The sequence below is a fragment of the Rhinichthys klamathensis genome, unplaced genomic scaffold (assembly GCF_029890125.1).
Source record: "Rhinichthys klamathensis goyatoka isolate OS25496 unplaced genomic scaffold, OSU_Roscu_1.1 h1tg000210l_1, whole genome shotgun sequence".
Taxonomy (NCBI): Eukaryota; Metazoa; Chordata; class Actinopteri; order Cypriniformes; family Leuciscidae; genus Rhinichthys; species Rhinichthys klamathensis.
In genome coordinates this window covers 3,455,001-3,476,675 of record NW_026606735.1, presented here as the reverse complement: position 1 = coordinate 3,476,675, position 21,675 = coordinate 3,455,001, and the positions used below count along the sequence as shown (strand labels likewise).

Genomic DNA, 21,675 nt, shown 5'->3' with positions numbered 1-21,675 from the left:
AAAAGGCTGGAAGACAAAAGAACAGATGCAAAAAATAATTTTCTTTTTCAATCAAAAATTTTGCTTTTAGGTAAAAAAATCTTAATCTTGGACACACTTAAACATCTTAATCTTGGATTCACTTTATATTAAGTGTCTTTAACTACTACTGTACTAACATGTAAATAAATATTTGATGCAGTGCATGTGTTTCCCACAGGATTTTGTGAAACTGTGGTGGGTGGACCTCGGTGTCTCTAGGGGGGTTCGGGCGCATTTACAAAAATAAATTTTGTAAATGTTTACGCTAAATTCGTCAATCTATTTTTTTATTTAACAAAGAAAAAAGTATGTGCATTGACTTGTAAAGGGGACTCAAACCTCTTTTTAGTTGTGATAGTCTCTCAGTCTACATTGCACTACATAATAATAACAATAGTATTAATATACGACAGTAATAGCCATATATTGTAAAACAAATGCACTGAAAAATAAAATAAATGTTCATAATTAGTTTTGCCCTAATTTGAAAGAGATAAACACGTGAGCTTTTGCAAAGAATATATTTTATATTATAGTTATATATTTTATATATTTTTTACCCCGTTGGCAGGTTTTTTCTTTTTTATTGTATAAATCTATTGAATGATGTTTATTCTTAAAACAAAAAATAAATGGTTTTCTAATGGGATAAGTAAAATAAACCTAAGAAATATTCTCAGAAAACAGTTCTTATCTTATATATTTCTGCTTCTCCAGTAAATGTATCTTGTTTAAATATTTGTTCCAGAAAACGAGAAAACTATTTTACTCCTTTGTGTGTCTATTGGATAAAAGTATACAGACTTCTGGATTTTGGTTTAAAATGTTTTTCTAGTATACAAAACCTATAACACAAACAAACAGTTGCACTGTTCCAAAACCTATTAATTCATCTACCTAGACAGCATAGACACCCTATCAACACATTATCATTTTTTTCTAAGATAGCTCTTATAGACGTACTCAGTGGAAATAATTGAGTTTTTATATGTAGTTAATTGTGAATTGTGAAGAGTCAGAGTGCTGTTAGCATGGGAACTCAGCAGAGCTATTTTGTCTTGGGTGAAGAGTTTACATATTTGAAAGCTTATTTGAAGTGTACTAGCATGACAACAGAAAAACTCGAATTAGTAATGTGCATGTAACACATGTACAGTACTGGCATATAAGGAGAGAAAGAGAGGCCCTGCTTACCTGTATAACCACAAATATAGGGGTATGTGACTGTGCGTCGTCACACCCTTGAGTTTTATCAGAGTATCTATAAGGATATAGAGCAGCGGTACATCCCTCTCTCTCTCACTACAGGTGTGCACCTTTGACTCCGGCACTCTCTGATTACCTTCCCCCACAGGATGAAAGAGGGATGGGTTTTATGAGGGGCAGGTGAGACATATTACCCCCAATGGCTGAAACTCTAGACATGATCTAACTGAAAGCTAGAGGCGTTACAACCGGGCAAAAGAGGAGAAAGGATGGGGGTAAATTACTAGAGTGTGTGTGTGTGTGTGTGTGTGTGGGTGGGTGGGGGGTGCTGAAAGGTTAGTGGAAGAGAGGCTGTAAATGGTCTAGTTTTTGTTGATGATAACTATGCAATCACATTCTTAGTGAACATGAAACTGTTTAAACTGACTTGACTTTAAAAAAAGATTTATATATATAATAAAAGATAAATGGGTGATACAAATCATGAACTGTAAAAATTGAATTCTATTATGTCTTTGATGTCTTCTGTAACATCAGTTTTTGGGTTTCCGGCCCAGGTGAGCTTTATGACATCTTTATCACATATCAAGATTATATATGAGTAAACATTTAATTTGGAAAGTTCAAACATGACACATTTGCTTTATATTTTTTTATTAAATACTTGATATTAAAAAAACGCAGTTTGACTGCAGTAATACATTTTTATTTTTTTGGAGAGACAAATATTAACTGGTATATTTAAAATAATAGTTCACCCATTATTGTTTATTTAGCAATGGTGCATTAATGCATTCAATTTATTAAAAGTGACAGTAAAGACATTTATTAGGCTATGTAACAAAAGATGTCTATATTAGAATGATTTCTGAAGGATCATGTGACAGCGTTCAACTAAAAAAAAAAATCAATATATATACAGTGTATGTATATATATATATATATAGTATGAATATGGGTAGTGTGAATGATGTAGTGTGGATGTAATACATCTGTCGTGTTGTCACTGTCATGTGGCCTACCAGTGTCAGTTATGTCACTGCACTGCATTCACAACTCTCCTCCCAAGGTTTCATGGGATAGTAAAGTGTCCATCAAATGCGAACTCCAGAATCTCGGCAGTAGTAGGTCATGGGTGTATTTTTCATATACTATGAATTTGGACATACTACTCTTTTGACGCCCTGGTTTCCGCATTCTATATAGTATTGAACGAGCATTCCTTAAAGGGGTCATATAATGGTACATGCACTTTTACAAGTTGATTGTACTGAAATGTGTGTTGGCAGTGCCTGTACACAACCATCATAAAATGATAAAAATCCATCCAGTGTTTTTGTTTTAATCTCCTTATATGTTTTCCCCTGCCTCAAATTGAGCCATTCGACCGTCACACGGTCGGAAGCCCCTCCCACGATTGTTGATTGACAGGAGCGTTTCAACACAGACCCGCCCTCGCTCGTAAGCCAGCTGTCAATCATAGTCTGCGCGGACCGGCGCGGTCATTGTTGATATGCTGGAGCACTGTCTATGAGCAGAATGGCGTCTAAGCGATTGTGTTGTTCTGTTCTTGGGTGTAATAACGAACACAGCAGTCATTTTAATGTTCCTAAATCCGAACCGCTGAAGACGCAGTGGCTGAGTTTGTTTTCGAATGGAATATTCCCCACGAGCAACGTCAATGCTCTCATGTGTGCACGAATCATTTCTCACCAGACTGCTTTATAAAGGAGGGTCAGTATAAAGCTGGATTTGCTAAGAAGCTGCTCATGAATAAAGGATCGGTACCAGCTATTCGTGTTCCTGCTGAATCTCCAGAAGAACAGAAGTGAGTGTAACGTTTTATTAAACTTTATATGTAAGGGATAATCCACGGCTAGCCATGCATTAAAGGATTTTAATGCACGACGTAGAGGCGAAGAACCACCCGACGCGAAGCGGAGGCCACATGACAGTGACAACACGACAGATGTATTACATCCCAATTTCATTCACACTACCCATATTCATACTATATATATATACACTGTATATATATTTTATATTTATATATATATATATATATATATATATTAATTTATTTATTTTTATTTATTTTAGTTGAACGCTGTCACATGATCCTTGGATTATCCCACTTATACCTCGGTTATCTGCCAAGTTAATAAGAAGTTAAAGCTGTAACTGATGTTTACAATGTAATTTTTTAAGAGACGTGTAAAAATGACGGTTATTTTCTTAAGTTACGGCTCGTTAATTCTAGCACTCCGTCCGCTTGAAATAAAGTAGAGCCATCGGATTGCTTTTGTTTGAATGAATTATCACATTTATTTAAATTCATTATTAAAAGAGAGAGACAGAGAACTGAAAGAGAAGAAAGAGAGAGAGAGAGAGAGAGAGAGAGAGAGAGAGAGAGAGAGAGAGAGAGAGAGAGAGAGATGCATGCGCGAGTTACCTATGAGCGTCTCTTCTTTAAAGTCTACAGTCCCCTCGTTGCTTAAGCATAGGTATAGCTAACTTAATGATTCATGGATTTATTAAAATTATTTATGAATGATAGGCAACACTGACAGTGACAAGGCAAGCTTTATTTGAACTAATCATGTCATTTATTTAAATGAATTAGCTGTATGTCAAACCAAACTTTTCTTACGCGGATGATGAACGCTGGTGTCTTTTCCATTTTTCTTGTAGCGCTTTAAAACTGATTTAAAGACGGCATTGCTTGACTTGAAGTCTTTATCCCTTATGATGTTGTATTTTGTAATGTGACGGTTTATACCTGCTCTGAGACGCATCAAACTTGCAACACTGTATTCGCGTCCAGCGGTAGACTGAACAGAGGCATAAAACTCCCGAAATGTCTCATTTAAAAGAGAAGCAGAGTAACGTTAGGTCTCGAAATCACAATTGTTCTGTCTTTGGCGCAACAAGTCACTGAAAGTGTTAACTGCCCATTTAGTTGTCTTTTTCGTATTGAACTCATCTTTGTCGTCTTCGATCTTATCTAGCTCTGTCTTTTCCCTCAAAAAAAAAAAAAAGCCTAAAACGTATCTAAGACATTAACAAAATGCAATAATGCAGTAACAGCTGAAAAAGTACTTGGGTGTGTGTTTTATTTTATATTTACCGGTCAATAATGCAATCGCTGCTGTCTGTCCATAGAAGAACATGACAGCCCGCGTATGTTTTGGAACTATTGGGGCTTACATGAACCACGTGACAGCCATCGCGAGCGATCAAAGAGCGTCGCAACTCTTTCTCTCTATGGCTCTGAGCCTACCAAACGTTTTCATATGTGTCTCTCTCTCTCTCACTCTTTTGCAAGTGTAACTCTGTTACTATGGTTACCAATGTTTATAGTAGCGGATTAATTTCGAACTGTAATCAAACTGACTGGAACTACCTGTGCATTAAACGGTTTTACTGCACACCTTCCAGCCAATCAGAATAGAGTATTTAAACAGGCCGTGGTATAATAATATATAATCTTTGCAAATCGCTAGCTCCACGCTTCACAATGAATGCGGTTTACACTCAGGGTACATTACGGCATGTTTTCTATGTATGACGTTCTCAATATAATTCATAATCCCACGTTTATAATGAACAACGCGTTATGGTTATTGTGTTACAAACGGTGTACACAGAACAGAGAGGCGGAGTGAGCACAGCTCATTATCATTTAAAGTCATATGCACTGAAACGGCGTGCTGAAAACAGAGCTGTCTTTGACCTGGTAAAATAAGTGTTTTCTTACAATACTAATGAGAATTTTTAATTAAAGTATATTACAAACTTTTAATTTAGACCCTAAAGAATCATATTAGCTTGTACAAAAATGGCATTATATGACCCCTTTAAAACAGCTTATACTAGAGGGTTGTTGAATGCTTGACTCTGATTGGTTGACGAATCTAAGGTGTGCAACTATTTTCAGGGAAACGCACGGCTAAAGTAGTTCCAGTAGGGCTGGGGTAAACGATAATTAATTAAACGATTAGTCTGTCGATTATTTTATCGATTAGTCGACTAATCTAACGACTAATTGAACGATTCTTTTTTGTAACATGGAAATTGCAGGAGTGCACATTCAATGCACAACAATTTTGATCTGGTTCTTACAGAGTATCTACACTGTAAAATGTTTGGTAGGCTACTCAAATGAGCCCTATCACACTTGGATGTGGTGCTCATTTTAATGTTTTCAGTGCTCATAAAAAAACATCCGGACTGATTTTTCGGTTTTGTTGACGGGGGTGGGGTTTACATGCGCTTCATAAGGCACACACGCACATTTGCACACACACGCGCAAGGTCTCTCGCTCTCTCCCTCGCTGCCGCGCGCTACACGGTTTGGAGCTCGCGAGCTCTAGATTCCGGGAGATTTTAACTAATTTGCGGGCATCAGGGAGCTATCACTATGCGGGAGACTTGGGATGTCAACTCCATTTGACAAAGAGCGCAAATAACGACACCTTTACGTTTGGGACTAAATTTGAAGTATTCCCATACCTTCGATGATTTAGTGCAAGCTGGGGTTTTTTAGGACTTTTTCTTTTGTTGGGACATTTGCATGGCTTTGTTGTGAATTCTGTGAAGAGGTTGCTGTTTCGTCCTCGATTCTGCAATGTTTCGGTCTCCCACGTGTGTGTGGCGAGCTGTACCGCCGGGAACGGTGCAAAAAAATAAATACATAAATAAATAAAGAAGCGTCGACAAAAAAATATGACGTCGACGAATTTTTGACGTCGAAGCGTCGACGTCATCGACGCGCCGCTACAGGCCTAAGTTCCAGGCAGGTCTTGACCGCATTACAGTTCCATATCACTCGCCAAATGATTTCAGTTATTTCAAACGGTCCTTACAGACTACAACAGCAAAAGAACCAAAACCCACAACGACACTGACCAAGAAAATAAATTAAACAATACGATAAAAACGACAAATTATTTTCATGTTTTTGACACAGTCACGTTTTATTATGCGGAAAGCACGTACTCTCTTTCTCCCGCTCTCTCTCCACTCAAACGCACACACATACAGTAGCCTACGGACACTCGGTCGCACAGAAACGTGTTGTCAGCGCTGCTCTGACGATTTTACCAGTAAAATAGTTTAACAACTTAAAAGCTACACAACGTTTCTCACTAGTGAGGTAATAACGGCGCTGTTCTTGAAGCAGATCAACTTACTAGTAAACTTATTAGTAGAAACGCTGCTGCCGAACATTATTGACAAAAGTATACACTCAGGTAATTCACATAGGCTTGATTTCTCTCTTTCTCTATCTCTCTCTCTCTAATAACTGCATTAGTCTGCTATCAGTGGCTGAAGCCTCCATTACTAGCTCTAAAATTACGTTTTGGAATTAGCAACGGAGGCGTGGGATGAGATGCGCAAGAAATGATTCCTACTCACAAGAGCATTTTAAGGATACAAACCTGAAAAATGTCTTGAAATACAACATCTGAACAATGTCTTGAGGTGTTGTAACCGTAGTATAAGTGGAATAATTGACTCCAGTCCGTCGAATTATTATAAAATAATGCACACCCGAAAAAGTCGGGTGTCAATTATTCCTTAAATAATTTCAACTAATATTCAACATATTTAAACTAAACAAATGAACTTGAAAAGAAACACATTTGGACTCACTTCTTCTGTTTCTTCGTGTACACAACAATTGCTATCACCATGACAACCACCGCCAACACCGCACCAACACTCCCCAGGACAATGGCCAATGTATTATCTGTAAAGAAAAATGTCATTAATAATTAATTAATAATAAAACATTGTGGTTATAAATTTGAAGAAGAAAAAGATGGCAGTGCTTCGCTAACAAAACAGTGCCAAAAAGTAACACCATTGCTTTTCGGACAATAGCCATATTTATTGTTTGGTATGTGTGAATTAAAGTACCTTGGAGTACTAATACTTCCATAGCACTTTTATGAATATTACAAACAATTAAAACATTTTTTTTCTGCAGGACTTTCTTTGCTAAGCTGAAATGATATCTAGGCTATGCCCTGTACAATATTAGTGTGCAACATTACACTACGCTTGCATTCAGTACATTTCATTTATTTTTGCAGACACTTTTATCCAAAGTAACTGGAATACTACAACTCTAATACTGCAGCTGCATGCAGTGTCTAAACCTGCTTTGCTTTTCATCCAGTTGAGTGTTCTTCTGTTGATAAAGTTAAATAATCAGTGAAGCTTTCCAATGCAAATTAAACTGTGTTCTTTATTAGAACCACAAACTTCCTTTAGCCTCAGGTTAAATTCCTGACATGTCAAACATGGCTGAAGACATGTTCGGTTAAACAATTTGAGCATTTTATCCAGGTTCATTTGGCATGTTGTTCCGACACTGGAGAAGACTACTAACGATCGAAAACACGCTGAAGGACACATGCACACAAACACACACACAGCCTCTGATGTCCTGAGATGTCCTTCTTGAAGTTTCCCATTAATATTGCCCATTTGTGGGGCATAACTCTTTCTGCCAAATGACCACAGGATAAATGTGTTTGTATGCAAAATAACACAGGTTGGTCAGAACCAATCCCACTTGAGATGATGTACCATGCAAGCCAGGTCTCAGTTCCCATTGTTGCTATGGCATTGTTAGAGTGTTCTAAGTGGTTGCTAGGGTGTTGCTAAGATGTTTTGAGTGGTTGCAAGGGTGATCTGAGTGGTTGCTTACTGGACTAAGTCAAAATAGCCACGTCTCAACAACATTTTGATTCTTAAATGTGCTTTGGGACCCTCCTTCAGTTGAAATCTTAAATCTTTTTATTTTATTTTATTATTTTTGTGCCTGTTTTATCATCAGACAAGACTGATGACTTAGAAAAGAAATTGTACAGTATCATGCATACACTACCAGATCAACTACTGGTAGATCTACTACTATTACGTTGTTAAAAAATATATATTTCTATATATAAAAAATATATCTACAAAAATATTAAGCAGCACGCATGTTTTCAACTAATAATAAATGTTTCTTGAGCAGCAAATCAGCATATTAGAAAGATTTCTGAAGGAGCATGTGACTCTGAAGGCTGGAGTAATGATGCTGAAAATTCAGCTTTGCCATCATATTTTAAAATATATTAAAATAGAAAATAATTATTTTCAATTGTGATATCTTTTTTGACAAATAAATGCAGCCTTGGTGAACATAAGAGCCTTCTTTTAAAACCGAACTGGTCCCAAATGGTGTATCTGTTGTGATAAGTTGCAGATAAATGTAGAACAAACTCCTTTTCATAATAATATTATGAGCAATAATAATGATGTTTGTCCTTACAAGCACAACTAATTATACTCTGCATTTAAAACGTACAGCTGCTGCTGGCTCTTTAATGTCTACAGCACTGTCTTTGCTGCATTGAATGCGATGTGATACTGATGTCAACAGTCCGGCATGTTTTTCTAGCCCCCTTCAAACGCACTAGAGGGCTGCAGGTGAATTGGACCGATGCTGATGACACATTCCCTTGGGAACAAGAAAAAGAGCAAGTTAGCGGCTAAACTCGCACTGTCAGTTTTATTCTGCATCATATTCCTCCTCCTCTCTCTACTGCTGAGTTCAATCTGTCACAACGCATTTTCACTGGCGGCTGTGTCTGTCATTTCTTTATGCCCCCTCCCGTCGTGCCGTTCCGCGTCCTTATGGGCCCGTGACTGTCTCACTGCGTTGTGCACTCATACGTGAGTGTCCTCTTTAAATATATATCTCTCTCTGCTCTTGGAACTTGGAGAAATTATTTCTTTTTCACTTTCACTGCTCTCCCTAATCGACTTCTTTCCTTCCCCTTAGCCGCCTTCCTCCCATCTTGTGCCTCTTGACGTATAGAGAGTTATAACCAGTGTAATTTGACAAAGCGGTACAGCATCAGTGCCATATGTTGAGACTCGGGGGATCTGCAGTACAGTGACGCACATTTATATACACACAGTCCAGTCCAGATGCGGTCCGACCCAACAAAACAGCGATATTAACTATAGCTGCAACATCCAATCAATAAAATTGTTAATCAAAATGACAATAATAAACAAATTTAATTACAGATTAGTCAAGTCTTCTATCAAGGAACAATGCAATCCTATGGAAAAACATTATGGTTATAATGTGAGCATTTTATCAAAATAATTCATAAAGCGCCTGCATACATGCCAATCAAGTGGAGTGTAACAAAAACAATCTTTTGGGGGAAAAGAAATATTATAAATACACATTACTGGTCAAAAGTTTGGAATCATTAATATTTTTTAATGTGCTAATGTCACCAAGGCTGCATTTTTTTTAATCACAAATACAGTAATATTATAAAATATTATTACAAATTAAAATAACTGTTTTCTATTTGAATATATTTTAAAATGTAATTTATTCTTGTTATGTCAAAGCTAACATGTCACATGTTCCTTCAGAAAACATTCTAATATGCCGATTTACTGCTCAAGAAACATTACTTCTTTTTATCAGTGTATTGTCAATAAAAAAGTTGTATTGCTGCTTAATACTTTATGATTGAGATAATTCATAGATAATTAGTTAACTGCAGCCCAACACAGAAACCACACGATTGTCCTTTTGGTTAACCTGCACTTTTCACTTCCTTCATTTCACCCTCACTTTCCTGCTTTTTGCTCCTCTGAATTTGAACTGTACTGGAACGCATGCAAATAACCAACTGTTGAGGGTTATTTGCTGGGGGTTCAGAGCCCTGTAATGGGAAGTCAATTACAGGCCGGGGCAGCTCTTTGATCCCAGCGCCGTTGACATGCTTGACAGGGATGTGGGCTAGGATGTCAACCTTTATCAGCCAGAACAAAAGAAAGAGAAGGAGAGAGTGAGAGAGGGAAAGTAGAGGGACAGATAAGCAGGAAAAGATCACCGAGACCCCACATTGTCTTGGAACATGGGAATAAATAGAGGTTTAGTGGGACTATCAATTCAAGTGAAGGTGGAGTCCTGAGCCCCTCGATCACCAAGACACTATGACACATGTCAGCTCTTAAGAGAGCCAGCCTGAGATGGCCGACCTTCAAAACAAAGATAATGACTATAGACGTGCTCAAGAGCAACAGATACGACCATATCACAGGAATGAAAAGATGTAGTGTATGTGTGTAGAGTGGGGTTATCTGTAGGTCGTGCTTTCACGTTAACTAGAGCGGATCTGTCTGAATCCTTTTTGACAACTGAAAAATTACTTTTATACATAAAAAACACCCACCAAACTGTCAGTAGCTGATAATACACGCTCACACTTGGAGAAAAGAACTTTATCTCTACATCTGCTCTGAGTTTGGGTTGCTTATAATGCGCATTCAGGGACGCAACATGAGGCAACCATCTTTCCAAATATGTAATGAACAGCTCTTATAAACCGGCTGCTGTCAATAAAAGAGAAGCTTTAAGGGCACTCTGTGGTTTTCTGAGTTGTACTGTAAAATAAAATACAATTATTATATTATTTTTCTTAAAGCTGCAGTCCGTATCCACAATCTGCAATTGCAGTTATTCGCGGAATTATCAACTTTACTTGGGTTGTGCCACGGCACGGCACAGCGCGGATGAATCCAATGTTTTGAGGAGAGTGTGCAGCTGTCAGTCACCGTGCCGGTGTGGATACTGTCATTCGGAATCAGATTCTACTTTTTGGAAGTATGACCAACATAAGAATTTTCAACGGAAAATGTCATCTGAACAAGTAAGTAACATCCACTTTTGTTCTGCTCTGAAGTCCAAAGTCTTTTGCATTTTACAACGGGTGAGTCTCTAGTTGTCACTGGTGATTGTCGTTTGAACCTTTCTGGATCCGCCATCAAATTGATAAGTTTAATTTTATCAAGTGCTGTGAGAAAAGGCTATAAATCTCCACCTCCAGCATCCTCACACGCAATATAGCCGACTAGCCGAGACTCCTCCTTTATGTGTACAGATGTGACGTAATGACGCAAAGACATGCTCGAATCTCCCGCGGAAATCCACCAGTACCACTGGAATTAAAAACATTATTACAAGCTTACCGCTTTGAATCGAGCTACAGCAAGCAGATAGTTTTGAACTCTGGGTGGTTATGTACTTGCTCAAAAATTATTTTGGATAATTTTTAACCCAAAAAAGTTACGGACTGCAGCTTTAAATACTTTTAAAATAAATAATAATAAAAAAATATTTAACAGTGAAATATTAATTAGTAATATTTATATATTAATATAAATATTTCTTATTTATTTTTTTATTTAGTAAAAAATAACAACAACAAAACAAAACGGGTACAACTGAAGAAGAGACAGGTAAGGAGAGAGAGAAATGGAAATAGAAGAGATAGAGGTAGGCTGTCAGAGAAGAGGAAAGAGACGGTTAGAGAGGAGAAAAAGACAGGTAAGAATAAAGAGAATGAGACAGGTAAAGAGGAATGAAAGACATGTTAAAAAGAACAGAAAGATGGTAGAGATGGTAGGGAGAGAGAAAGGTTAAGATGAAAAAGAGACAGACACAAAAAAAGAGTTAGGGAGAGAGATACAAAGGAGAAAAACATATAGGGACAATAAGACAGTTAAATAAGAGAGACACGTAGGGAGAATGAACTGGTACAAAGGAAGAAAAGACTCGTATATGGAATCAGAGAGACAGGTGAAAAGAAAAGAGAGACTGTTAAAGAGGAGAGAAAGACAGACAGGAATAGAGAGAATGAGACAGGTAAAGAAGAATGACAGATATACAAAGAGGAGACACAAGTAAAGAAGAGAGGCAGGTAAAGAGGAGAGAAAGACAGACAGGAATAGAGAATGAGACAGGTAAAGAAGAATGACAGATATACAAAGAGGAGACACAAGTAAAGAAGAGAGACAGGTAAAGAGGAGAGAAAGACAGACAGGAATAGAGAATGAGACAGGTAAAGAAGAATGACAGATATACAAAGAGGAGACACAAGTAAAGAAGAGAGACAGGTAAAGAGGAGAGCAAGACATGTTAAACGAACCGAAAGATGGTAGAGTTGGTTGGGAGAGAGATGAAGATAGGATATAAAAAAAGATCGAAAAAAAAGAGAGAGAGGTAGGGAGAGATAGACACAAAATAGGAGAGACATTAAGGGAGAGAGATAGAAAGGAGAAAAAGATGATGACGAGAAAGACAGTTAAAGAAGAGAGAGAAAAATAGACTTGTAGGGAGAAAAAGAGAGGTAAAGGAGAGAGAGACAGGTAAAGAAGAGGTGAAGACAAGTAAAAAAAAAGAGGAGGCATCGGCAAAGAAGAGAGACATTTAGGGAGACAGATAGAAAGGAGAAAAATGTAATTATGAGAAAGAAGAGAGAATGGTATGGAGAGAGAGAGACTCTGCTCCCAGTGTGACCGGGGACAGGTCGAGACAGAGCTGCACTTTCTAACCTCATGCCCCAAATATAGTACACTAAGACAAAAACACTTCCCAAACATTTCCCAAATATACCCTGAATTCGAATCCATATCAGACACACAGAAAATCCCATATTTACTAGGAGAAATGCCCAAATGTGAGATAATTGCTGCAAAATATGTCTCCTCATGCCACGAAATGAGGACAACCAGTGGAACCTCAGATGGATAAATAATTGTACAAATTTTCAAATAATTATTATTTTGATTGTTTGATATTTTAGTAATTGTTTTATTTTATTTTTTATTGTTCACTTTTATTTATCTATATGTTTTTATATGTCTATTACTTTGGCAATATTGTGCTATTGTACACATTCATGCCAATAAAGCTGAATTGAATTGAATTGAATTGAATTGACTTGTAGTGAGAAAGGGAAATGAGAGTAAGACAGGTAGCAAGACAGAGGTAAAAAGGAGAAACAGGTAGGAAAACAGAGTGGAAGACAAGTAAAAAGAGAGAGATGTAGTGAGAAATAACTGGTACAAAGGAAGGAGAGACAGGTAAGGAGAGAGAGAAACAAGTAGAAAGTCAGCGAGATAGAAAAGAGAGACCGTTAAAGATGAGAGAAAGACAGGAAGGAATAGAGAATGAGACGGATAAACAGGAAAAAAGACAAAGACCAAAATGGATAGATAGGTAAGGAATAGAAAGACAGGTAAAGAGGAGAGAGAGAGAGAGAGAGAGAGAGAGAGAGAGAGAGAGAGAGAGAGAGAGAGAGAGAGAGAGAGAGAGAGAGAGAGAGAGAGAGAGAGAGAGAGAGAGAGAGAGAGAGAGAGAGAGAGAGAGAGAGAGAGAGAGAGAGAGAGAGAGAGAGAGAGAGAGAGAGAGAGAGAGAGAGAGAGAGATGTAGGTACAAAGAGAGACAGTTGAAGAGAAGAGAAAGACAAAGGAATAAAGAGAATGAGATGGGTAAAGTTTAATGAAAGACATGTAACGAGGAGATTGGACAAAGAAGAGAGAGAGAGAAACAGACAGGGGAAGTGAGACATGTGGGACTGACAAAAACAGCCTTAAACAACCTGGTAAACTCAGTGTCAGTGCCAAAAGTTTGATAAAACCCTGCGTGCATTAGCGTCCTGCCTGACCGCAGCAGTGTGAGCGCACATATATCTAGAACATTTCCTGATGATAAATAATGATCTGTTCGGCTGTGTGAGATGTCGGCGAGCGAACGATGGCCTGCAGTAATAAAAGAGCGCCTACACAAACCGTAAAGTAACCGTGAGTTTAATGAAAACCCTTTATCTGAAAGTTTCAGAGTTCACAAATATGATTATCAAGCTGATAATAAACTCGCCGATCATTCATCAATAAAGCAGCAGATAGCGGCTGCGTTATTGATTTAGAAAGTGTACTTGTATGCAATGTACTTTTAGTACCAGCAAACATTGACCGATATCAAGTTTGACAAATGCAAGCTTCAAAGCATTGGCTGAACGCCATTAGTACCACATTTATTTTTTTGTTTATGTGGATTTTTTTCCCAACATGTTTGCAATAGCGTGCACTAATTAAATTGAGTGCAAGATTATTTGGATCGCAGGCCTGATGTGTTTTATAAAGCGGGTTGTTGCTTTGTTTGGGCTCCTCAGTTATCCAACGAACCCCCAGAAAGGCTGGAGAGCCAGTGGGGGATGAATTCTCAACAGCTGTGGAGCAGATAAACCATTCATGTGTTTGATGGAGAGAGTCCAGATCAGATTCTAAACAGATCCATCCTGTAGATGCCTATCGAGAGGAAGTATGCCGTTCCGTTCTAATGAGACAGACGGGTCAAAAGTTAACAAGCGCAAGTACATCCAGGTCGGTCAGTGTGACTGCTGCGCTCTCTGTCTGTCTGTCTGCATGACTGACGGTCCGTCTGAAGAGAGACGTCTCTTTAGAGACCTAAAAAGACTGTGGAGGGATGAGGCACTGGGTATACACTACCGTTCAATATTATGGGTTTTTTTTACTGTATTTTTCAGCCTTGGTGAGAATAAGACTTTTTTCAAAAACTCTTATGGTCCCAAAACTTTTGAATGATAGTGTATCCAAAGATTGGACAGCAATTGTTTCAGTGAGATGTCTAAGATCACCCGTAATGGAATAAGGAGGAAAAAGTAAAAACTAGAATCATCTGCTATACAGCCTTCAAAGAATTACCACACAAGGATGTGAACTTTGTAAAGGGAAACACTGCCATCTAGTGGTTTGGAACGACTTGTGTGTGAGTAAATGAGGACATTTTCCCTTGTCCGCTTTTACCTACCAGCCACACAGTGCGCATCTTGTCCAGACCACATGCGGTCCCCTTGACAGGTGCGCTCCTGGGACCCATAGAGACGGTATCCATTGTTACATGAGAACGTGACCGTTGCCCGCTCCAGGTACAAGGTTCCTTCCTTCTGACCGTGGTTAGGTGGTGACAGCCAACCACAGGATTGCACTGAGATCACAAAGTCACAGCCATTACAAAATCATAAAAATATATTATACAGATAATAGTCAGATCATGTACAGTTCTCGAATGCTTTATCATGTACAGGTCTCGAATGCTTTATAACTGAGCAATGGTCAGAGGTCACATTTATAATAGTGTGCTGCTGCTGCTGCTTTATTTTAATTCGCAACTGAAGTTCAATGAACAGCTAAATGTAATTGTGACATCACCATATATTGCTGGCATTGGTCTTTAACCTCATAATAGCGTAGATAAATGCATAACAAATGACAACAAGAGATGTGCATGATAGAATAGCACTAATAGAAATTTCAGGTGACAACATTAAGCACCTTTTAGAAGATAATCATTAATAAAATAAAATAATTACGCAAAATTATTTAGAAAAATTATAAAATCATTCAGCAAAATTATTTAAAAAAAATTATAAAATCATTCAGCAAAATAAAAAAAATAAAAAAAAAAAATTCAGCAAAATAGCTGTTGTAAAATTAAGCAATTAGCTACAAAAGGCTTTAGTTACAGCAATATTACCCTGGTTTGGTTAGGCTTAAATGCACATAAAATAATAATATTATTTTACTAATATATATATATATATATATTACTAATAAATAAATTAATAATAATAACAATAAACAATAGAAAAAGTAAAATTAACAACAAAAAAACCCCCAGCAAAATGCCAGTGTGTTTTAAAATTAAGCAATTACCCACAAAAGGCTGAAGTTACAGCAATTTTACCATGGCTTTGTTAAGCTTAATGCAAAGAAATAAAATAAAATATAATATTAATAATATTAATCAGTATATACTACTAGTACTACTACAACCAATAGTAATAATAATAAATTAACTTCAATATTTTCAATATTTCAATATTATGAGCCACAAAAGGCTGTAGTTGCAGCAATTGTACCGAGGTTTTGTCAGGCTTTATGCAAATAAATAAAATAAAACATTAATAATATTAATTAGCACTACTGTAGATAATAAAAATGAATAATAGATCTATTTTCTATGCTTGATTGGGCATTTCATTAACTACCATCTATATAATGCCAAGCAACATAGCAACTTAATGTAGAAATAATTGATGCATGAATACATAATTGATGAGTGGGTTTATCGGTTGTGTTTAAACAGCAGCTTTAAACACGGCTCATCCGCGTTATTAACATTCCTGCAAAAATCAAAATAGTTTGAATTGGAAGCTTCTTCAGAATCGGTTCCCTGTGTTCCCACTCACCTGGTTCCAGAGCTTTCTTGGTGGATGTATGACTCCGGTAGGACAGTAGAGTGGCATTGCCTTGTTGCAGACTGCGCATGCTTAGTGCATCATATTTACAGAAGGAAGCCCCCTCTCCTGCACATAGGTTCAGCGTTGGCTCCAGCAGGGGATCCTCGAGGTCTTCAGTCATGGAAAAGTTAGGGATGAATGACGGATCGTGCTTTGGGGCATAATAATATTCATTCAGGAGGTAGGTTGAGTCGTAAGTAAACAGTGAAGTCTCATTCGTAATGGCCCCTGGTGAAGAAAAACACATGGTATTTTGTTAGGGGGGGAAAAGACGGCAAAAACATTTCAACTATAGCTTGAAACTTTGGAAATAACTTCACGTTTCATTATGACTGATCTTCCCATGTTTGTAATGAGAATGGTTTATAAATCTGTTGCCAAAAAAGAGAAGCATTTCTAAAGAGAAGTTTCACTGCAGTTTTTTTAGACAAAATAAAAGCTCTATGGTTAACTGAAAAAACCTCCATATATATATTAGTATTGTCATTGTACTGTTGTTATATAAAATAATAATTATAATAACTATTATATCAATTGAAATTATTATTATTATGGAATACTTTACTATATGATACTGTTATGATACCGTTTGATTAAATTTGTTAGAACAAAACAATCTTTTGCATTGCTTTTAACATCACATATGTATTTTGAAAGCCACATGGATGAATTAGCTTTGAATTAGCAAACTAGCTTTACAACAGATGAAGTATTTCTTAAATAGTGTGACAGAATGGCATCCTCCCCCTTATTATCAGCACCACCCCGTCCTTTAAATTGCCCCCCTTCGCCAGGTTCCCGACAGGACTGGGTGTGAAAGAGAGGAGGGGCGCTCATCAGCTCATGTAGCCTCATCAGATGACGACGAGTAGTATAAATTTGTAATTCCAGTTTCAATCAACATCATTGCAAATTCATCATCGACTATACTGGCAGGTAAATTGAGTAAAGTAAAGTAGTATGAGAGTGAAGTGAAATGGCTACTCACAGCCAGCACAATATGTGAATATGTCCTGTGCACTGCTATTGGAAGGGATGATCAGGCCATTACTAGAGGTGAATTCATCCTCAGGGTCGTCGTTCATTGTACCGAGGAGACCCTGCGTGTGGTTGTGTAAGACATGGGGCAGTAGAACAGTAAGGGTCATGACCCCTTCACCTGCTCTGACCTCTACTCCTGTCCCCGATGGAAACATCACCGTCACATTAGTGGGTTTAGGGGAAAAAACAAAAACACCTGGAACGACAGAAAAACACAGACAACAGAGACTGTAAAATAGACCAGGAGGAAACAGATGCATCATATATACAAACACGTAAAACAAATACTGTAGATGGTTTACTGAGAACAGACGGCCCATAAAATTAATCTGCCAAGCATAACGGACTATGATTTTTCATCTTGTACATCTGCTGTAAGGTGTTTTTTTTCCTTCAAAATTTGAAGTAACAGAAAGCGTGGATGTCAATGATTACATTAAGACATTTTGTCAACTTAAACTCACTACTCACTCTGCTCAAGTAGAATAAATGATATAATAAATAAATGATATATTTACAAAGAATTCGAAGATGGAAGCATTTTTGTTCCATTTAGAATTGTAGAATTGTCTAATTAAAAATTGCCAATTTTATGCTAATTTATTTCACAATAATTATGCATTTTACAAAAACACATTATCATTACAATTTTAAATAACTGTTTTCTGCTTTATATATTTTAAAATGTAATTGGCAAATTGTGATGGCAAAGCTGATTTTCAGCATCATTACTCCAGTCTTCAGAGTCATGATCCACATGAAATCATTCTAATATGCTGATTGGGTCTTTCTTACATTTTGTGCTTTTGATAAACTGTCTTTGAGAGGATAAATAAACTGGTCTTACCCTTAAGGTCGATCCATATTTGCTCTGAAAAGGAAAGCACCTGTTGGTTCATTAAGACCTGGAGCTCATCTTCTTGCTCTCCGAGACGCACCTCGATGACATCAGAGTCTTTCTCCCTCATGGCCACTGAACAGAGTCGGGTTGCCATAACCACAGAACCTGAAAGGACAATTTTCGTGGCCAACTCAATGTAAGATGTCTGATTCAATCCATTCTTAATACAGGAGGTTATAGAACTCACCATTCTCTAATTTCATTGGTTCAGTCCTGCCTTGCACAGACAGCTCATAGGCTGGAGAGTGAACCAGATTGTACTCTCCTTTCCCATTGAAGGTGAAAGTCACGCCATCGAATGTCATGAAGTGAGGGTCACCAAGGACAGCAGCTAAAGGTTGAAAAGACCAACATTTGCACACAAATCTAAAGATTTAGAGCAGTGGCCTATCAGATTTGACAAGTTTGCATTTGGTTGCATCTGGTTCACGACATTTCTAGATCAAACACCAATCTTCTTCCTATCATTTCATGACATTTCTTTACCATTACTGTCAAAAAAGTGGCAAAAATGTAAATACTACTACTACTGCTCCTACTACTACTAATAATAATAAAGTAAAACAAAAACAAAAAAAACATTAACCCCATTTCACAGACAAGGTTTAAGACTAGTCCCAGACTTAAATGTATGTTTGAGCTGTTTTAACTGAAAGCAACTTGCACTGGCATACCTTAAAATATGTCACTGCCATTGTTTTGTCTCAAGATTCACACCATGTTTTTTTCTAAGGCACGTTTATAACAGCTACTTAAATGTCCTAATTAAACTAAGGCCTAATCCCAGCTTAATCTAAGCCCTGTCAGTGAAACCAGGCCTAAATAAAACAATTAATAATAAAAAAGAAAAGAAAAGTATTATAGATATTTTCTTTACCTGCTCTAGGAGGACGATATTTTCTGCAGTCACTGGACGGGCGGTGGGTGAAGTAGTATTCGCAGTTGTCTGACCACAGGCAGCAGTAGTAAAAACTGATGACATCATACTTCCAGTGTGAGAATGCTGGAACTCTGGGAGGTTTCTTGTACGGCGGCTCCCCCCAGTCGTGCCCTCGATCAGGGGTGCTGCCACCAATAGAGTCCCCGGTGAGCATCTGCGCTCCAGTGCTGTCATAGCAACACTGCTGACCGGCACCATACGCAGGACTGCAAGAAAACAATACATCAACAGGATAAATAAATATAAGACGGAATAAAATGTATTTTACATGAATGAGAATGTAAAATTATCTACAGTGTGTTTCTGTTACTGTGTAATTTCCCCACATGCAGCTTTAATATCAGTAGTATAAAATAATATTAAAATTAGATCAATATATTGGCCAATATTGACATTTACAAAAAGTACTTGCAACCTCATTGTGTGCAGTTTTTATTCTAAAATATTTGTAGTGAATTTTGAATTAATATTTAATACAAATTACTCAAATTAGCAACTTTGTGTGTATGTATGCATGTGTGTGTGTGTGTGTTTATTTATACATATGTGTGTTAATGTTTAATAATATAAATGTTTACAGTAGTCACCCAAAAGTGATGTCCGTAGGTGATATTTGTTTTAATGACAAATAAATTCAATTAAACCATTAAAATATGAGGAATATAATCCATATCCTTAATCAACTAATTGAAAAATTCTGATTAGTGTCATATTACCTGCCCTGTATGGCTCTGACGCAGTGAACTGCACCTTGATGGTAAGTGCAGATACTACCTGCCTCGATATCACAGCCATAATCAGTCTGAAAAATAAACACGCACAACTCATCAAAAGGAGCTCGAGTTTAGACACTTTAATAAATATAGATTAAGCTAATTTCATTAAAGCCATTTTACCCCATTTATCTATGATTACAAAGGCCTGAATTTGTGATTGATGAAGTATTCAAAATTCTCAAATAATTATAATATTGCTGGTGTTGTAACCTTAAAGGTATAGTTTACCCAAAAATTATCCCATGATTTAATCACCCTGAAGCCATCCTAAGTGTATATGACATTCTTCTTTCAGACGAATACAATCAGAGTTATATTAAAAAATGTCCTGGCTCTTCTGAGCTTTATAATGGCAGTGAATGGCCGGTTTCTGTTTTAAAAGTCCATAAAAGTGCATGATAAAAGTACTCCACACGGCTCAGGGGGGTTAATAAAGGCCTTCTGAAGCGAAAGAAGAATGTCATAAAAAACCTAGGATGGCTTGAGGGTGAGTAAATCATGGGCTAGTTTTCATTTGTGGGTGAACTATCCCTTTAATATTCGATATAGTTTTTGCTCTGGACCCACATGAAATCTGCCGGTGTCAGCACGAGCCTGAGCCAGCGTGCAGGGGCAGTCAGTGATCTCCGAAAGGAAGTTGGGCATTGCTTTCTCTTCTTTATCCCAATTGATGCACTTGTCCAGGGCCCAGCCTGCAGAGTCCTTCCTGAACGCCTCCTCTAGATGCCAGGCGACCGCATACGCCTCACTCCACAGGGCGTTAACATCTCTGTGCAAAAACAAGCATGTCTTTATTCACTGAAACCGTTCACTTTTCTAGGAACACATCACAAATAAATTATGATATTATATAAGAAAATCAACTGTCTTTAATCACAGTGCTTAAATAAAATGCCGTGAACAGTTTTTTACAATTACTAGGAGGACCCATTTCTCATTACTTTGGTCATTTTTTTTTCAAAACTCTTCACACAGTTCTTCTAATCTTGGAACAGCAGTTAATTTTACATTCAAAATGCACTAACACTACCACAACACTCACACATACGTGTCTTCTTAAATCAAGCCATTCTTCCCAAAAAAAAGCCCATCCAACACTTTTTCACTCATAAAAATAAACCTAAAATACTAAATCAAAAAATGTAAATAAGTCTCTTACGCTCACCAAGGCTGCATTTATTTAATCAAAAATACAGTAAAAACAGTAACGTCGTAAAATATTATTACAAATTAAAAGAACTGTTTTCTATTTGAATATATTTTTAAATGTCATTTATTCCTGTGATGGCAAAGCTGAATTTTCAGCATCATTACTCCAGTCTTCAGAGTCACATGATCCTTCAGAAATCATTCTTATATGCTGATTTTCTGCTCAGGAAACATTTCTTATTATTATTATAAATTTTTGAATGATAACATTGTTTCCAAAAAAAATGTTAAGCAGCAAAAACTGTTGCAAAATGATCAGTTTCTCTGAATTTATTATTTAGCGATTGTAAATGTGTGATACAAATACTTATATGAACTACTAAAGGTTCTTACTGGGCTCCGTCTTGTTTAGAGCTGGGGCTGACCCGCATGCTCCCTAGGTC

General features: G+C 37.2%; 1 protein-coding gene across 2 annotated transcripts in view; it reads right to left on the bottom strand.

Moving 5' to 3' along the window:
- susd2 (sushi domain containing 2) overlaps positions 1-21,675 on the bottom strand; it is a 30,446-nt gene that overhangs the window by 4,135 nt on the left and 4,636 nt on the right. The window contains exons 5-14 of one of the 2 annotated variants that reach the window (XM_056263922.1): positions 21,626-21,675; positions 20,651-20,852; positions 20,024-20,109; positions 19,245-19,513; positions 18,555-18,698; positions 18,314-18,472; positions 17,414-17,662; positions 16,375-16,653; positions 14,934-15,110; positions 6,883-6,979 (exon numbers count right to left, since the gene is read on the bottom strand). The exon at positions 21,626-21,675 is cut by the window's right edge and continues 125 nt beyond it. In XM_056263922.1, coding sequence (XP_056119897.1) covers positions 6,883-6,979; positions 14,934-15,110; positions 16,375-16,653; positions 17,414-17,662; positions 18,314-18,472; positions 18,555-18,698; positions 19,245-19,513; positions 20,024-20,109; positions 20,651-20,852; positions 21,626-21,675 — 1,712 coding nt within the window. The remainder of the gene's footprint in view (positions 1-6,882; positions 6,980-14,933; positions 15,111-16,374; positions 16,654-17,413; positions 17,663-18,313; positions 18,473-18,554; positions 18,699-19,244; positions 19,514-20,023; positions 20,110-20,650; positions 20,853-21,625) is intronic. The other variant, XM_056263923.1, reaches the window with a different exon arrangement.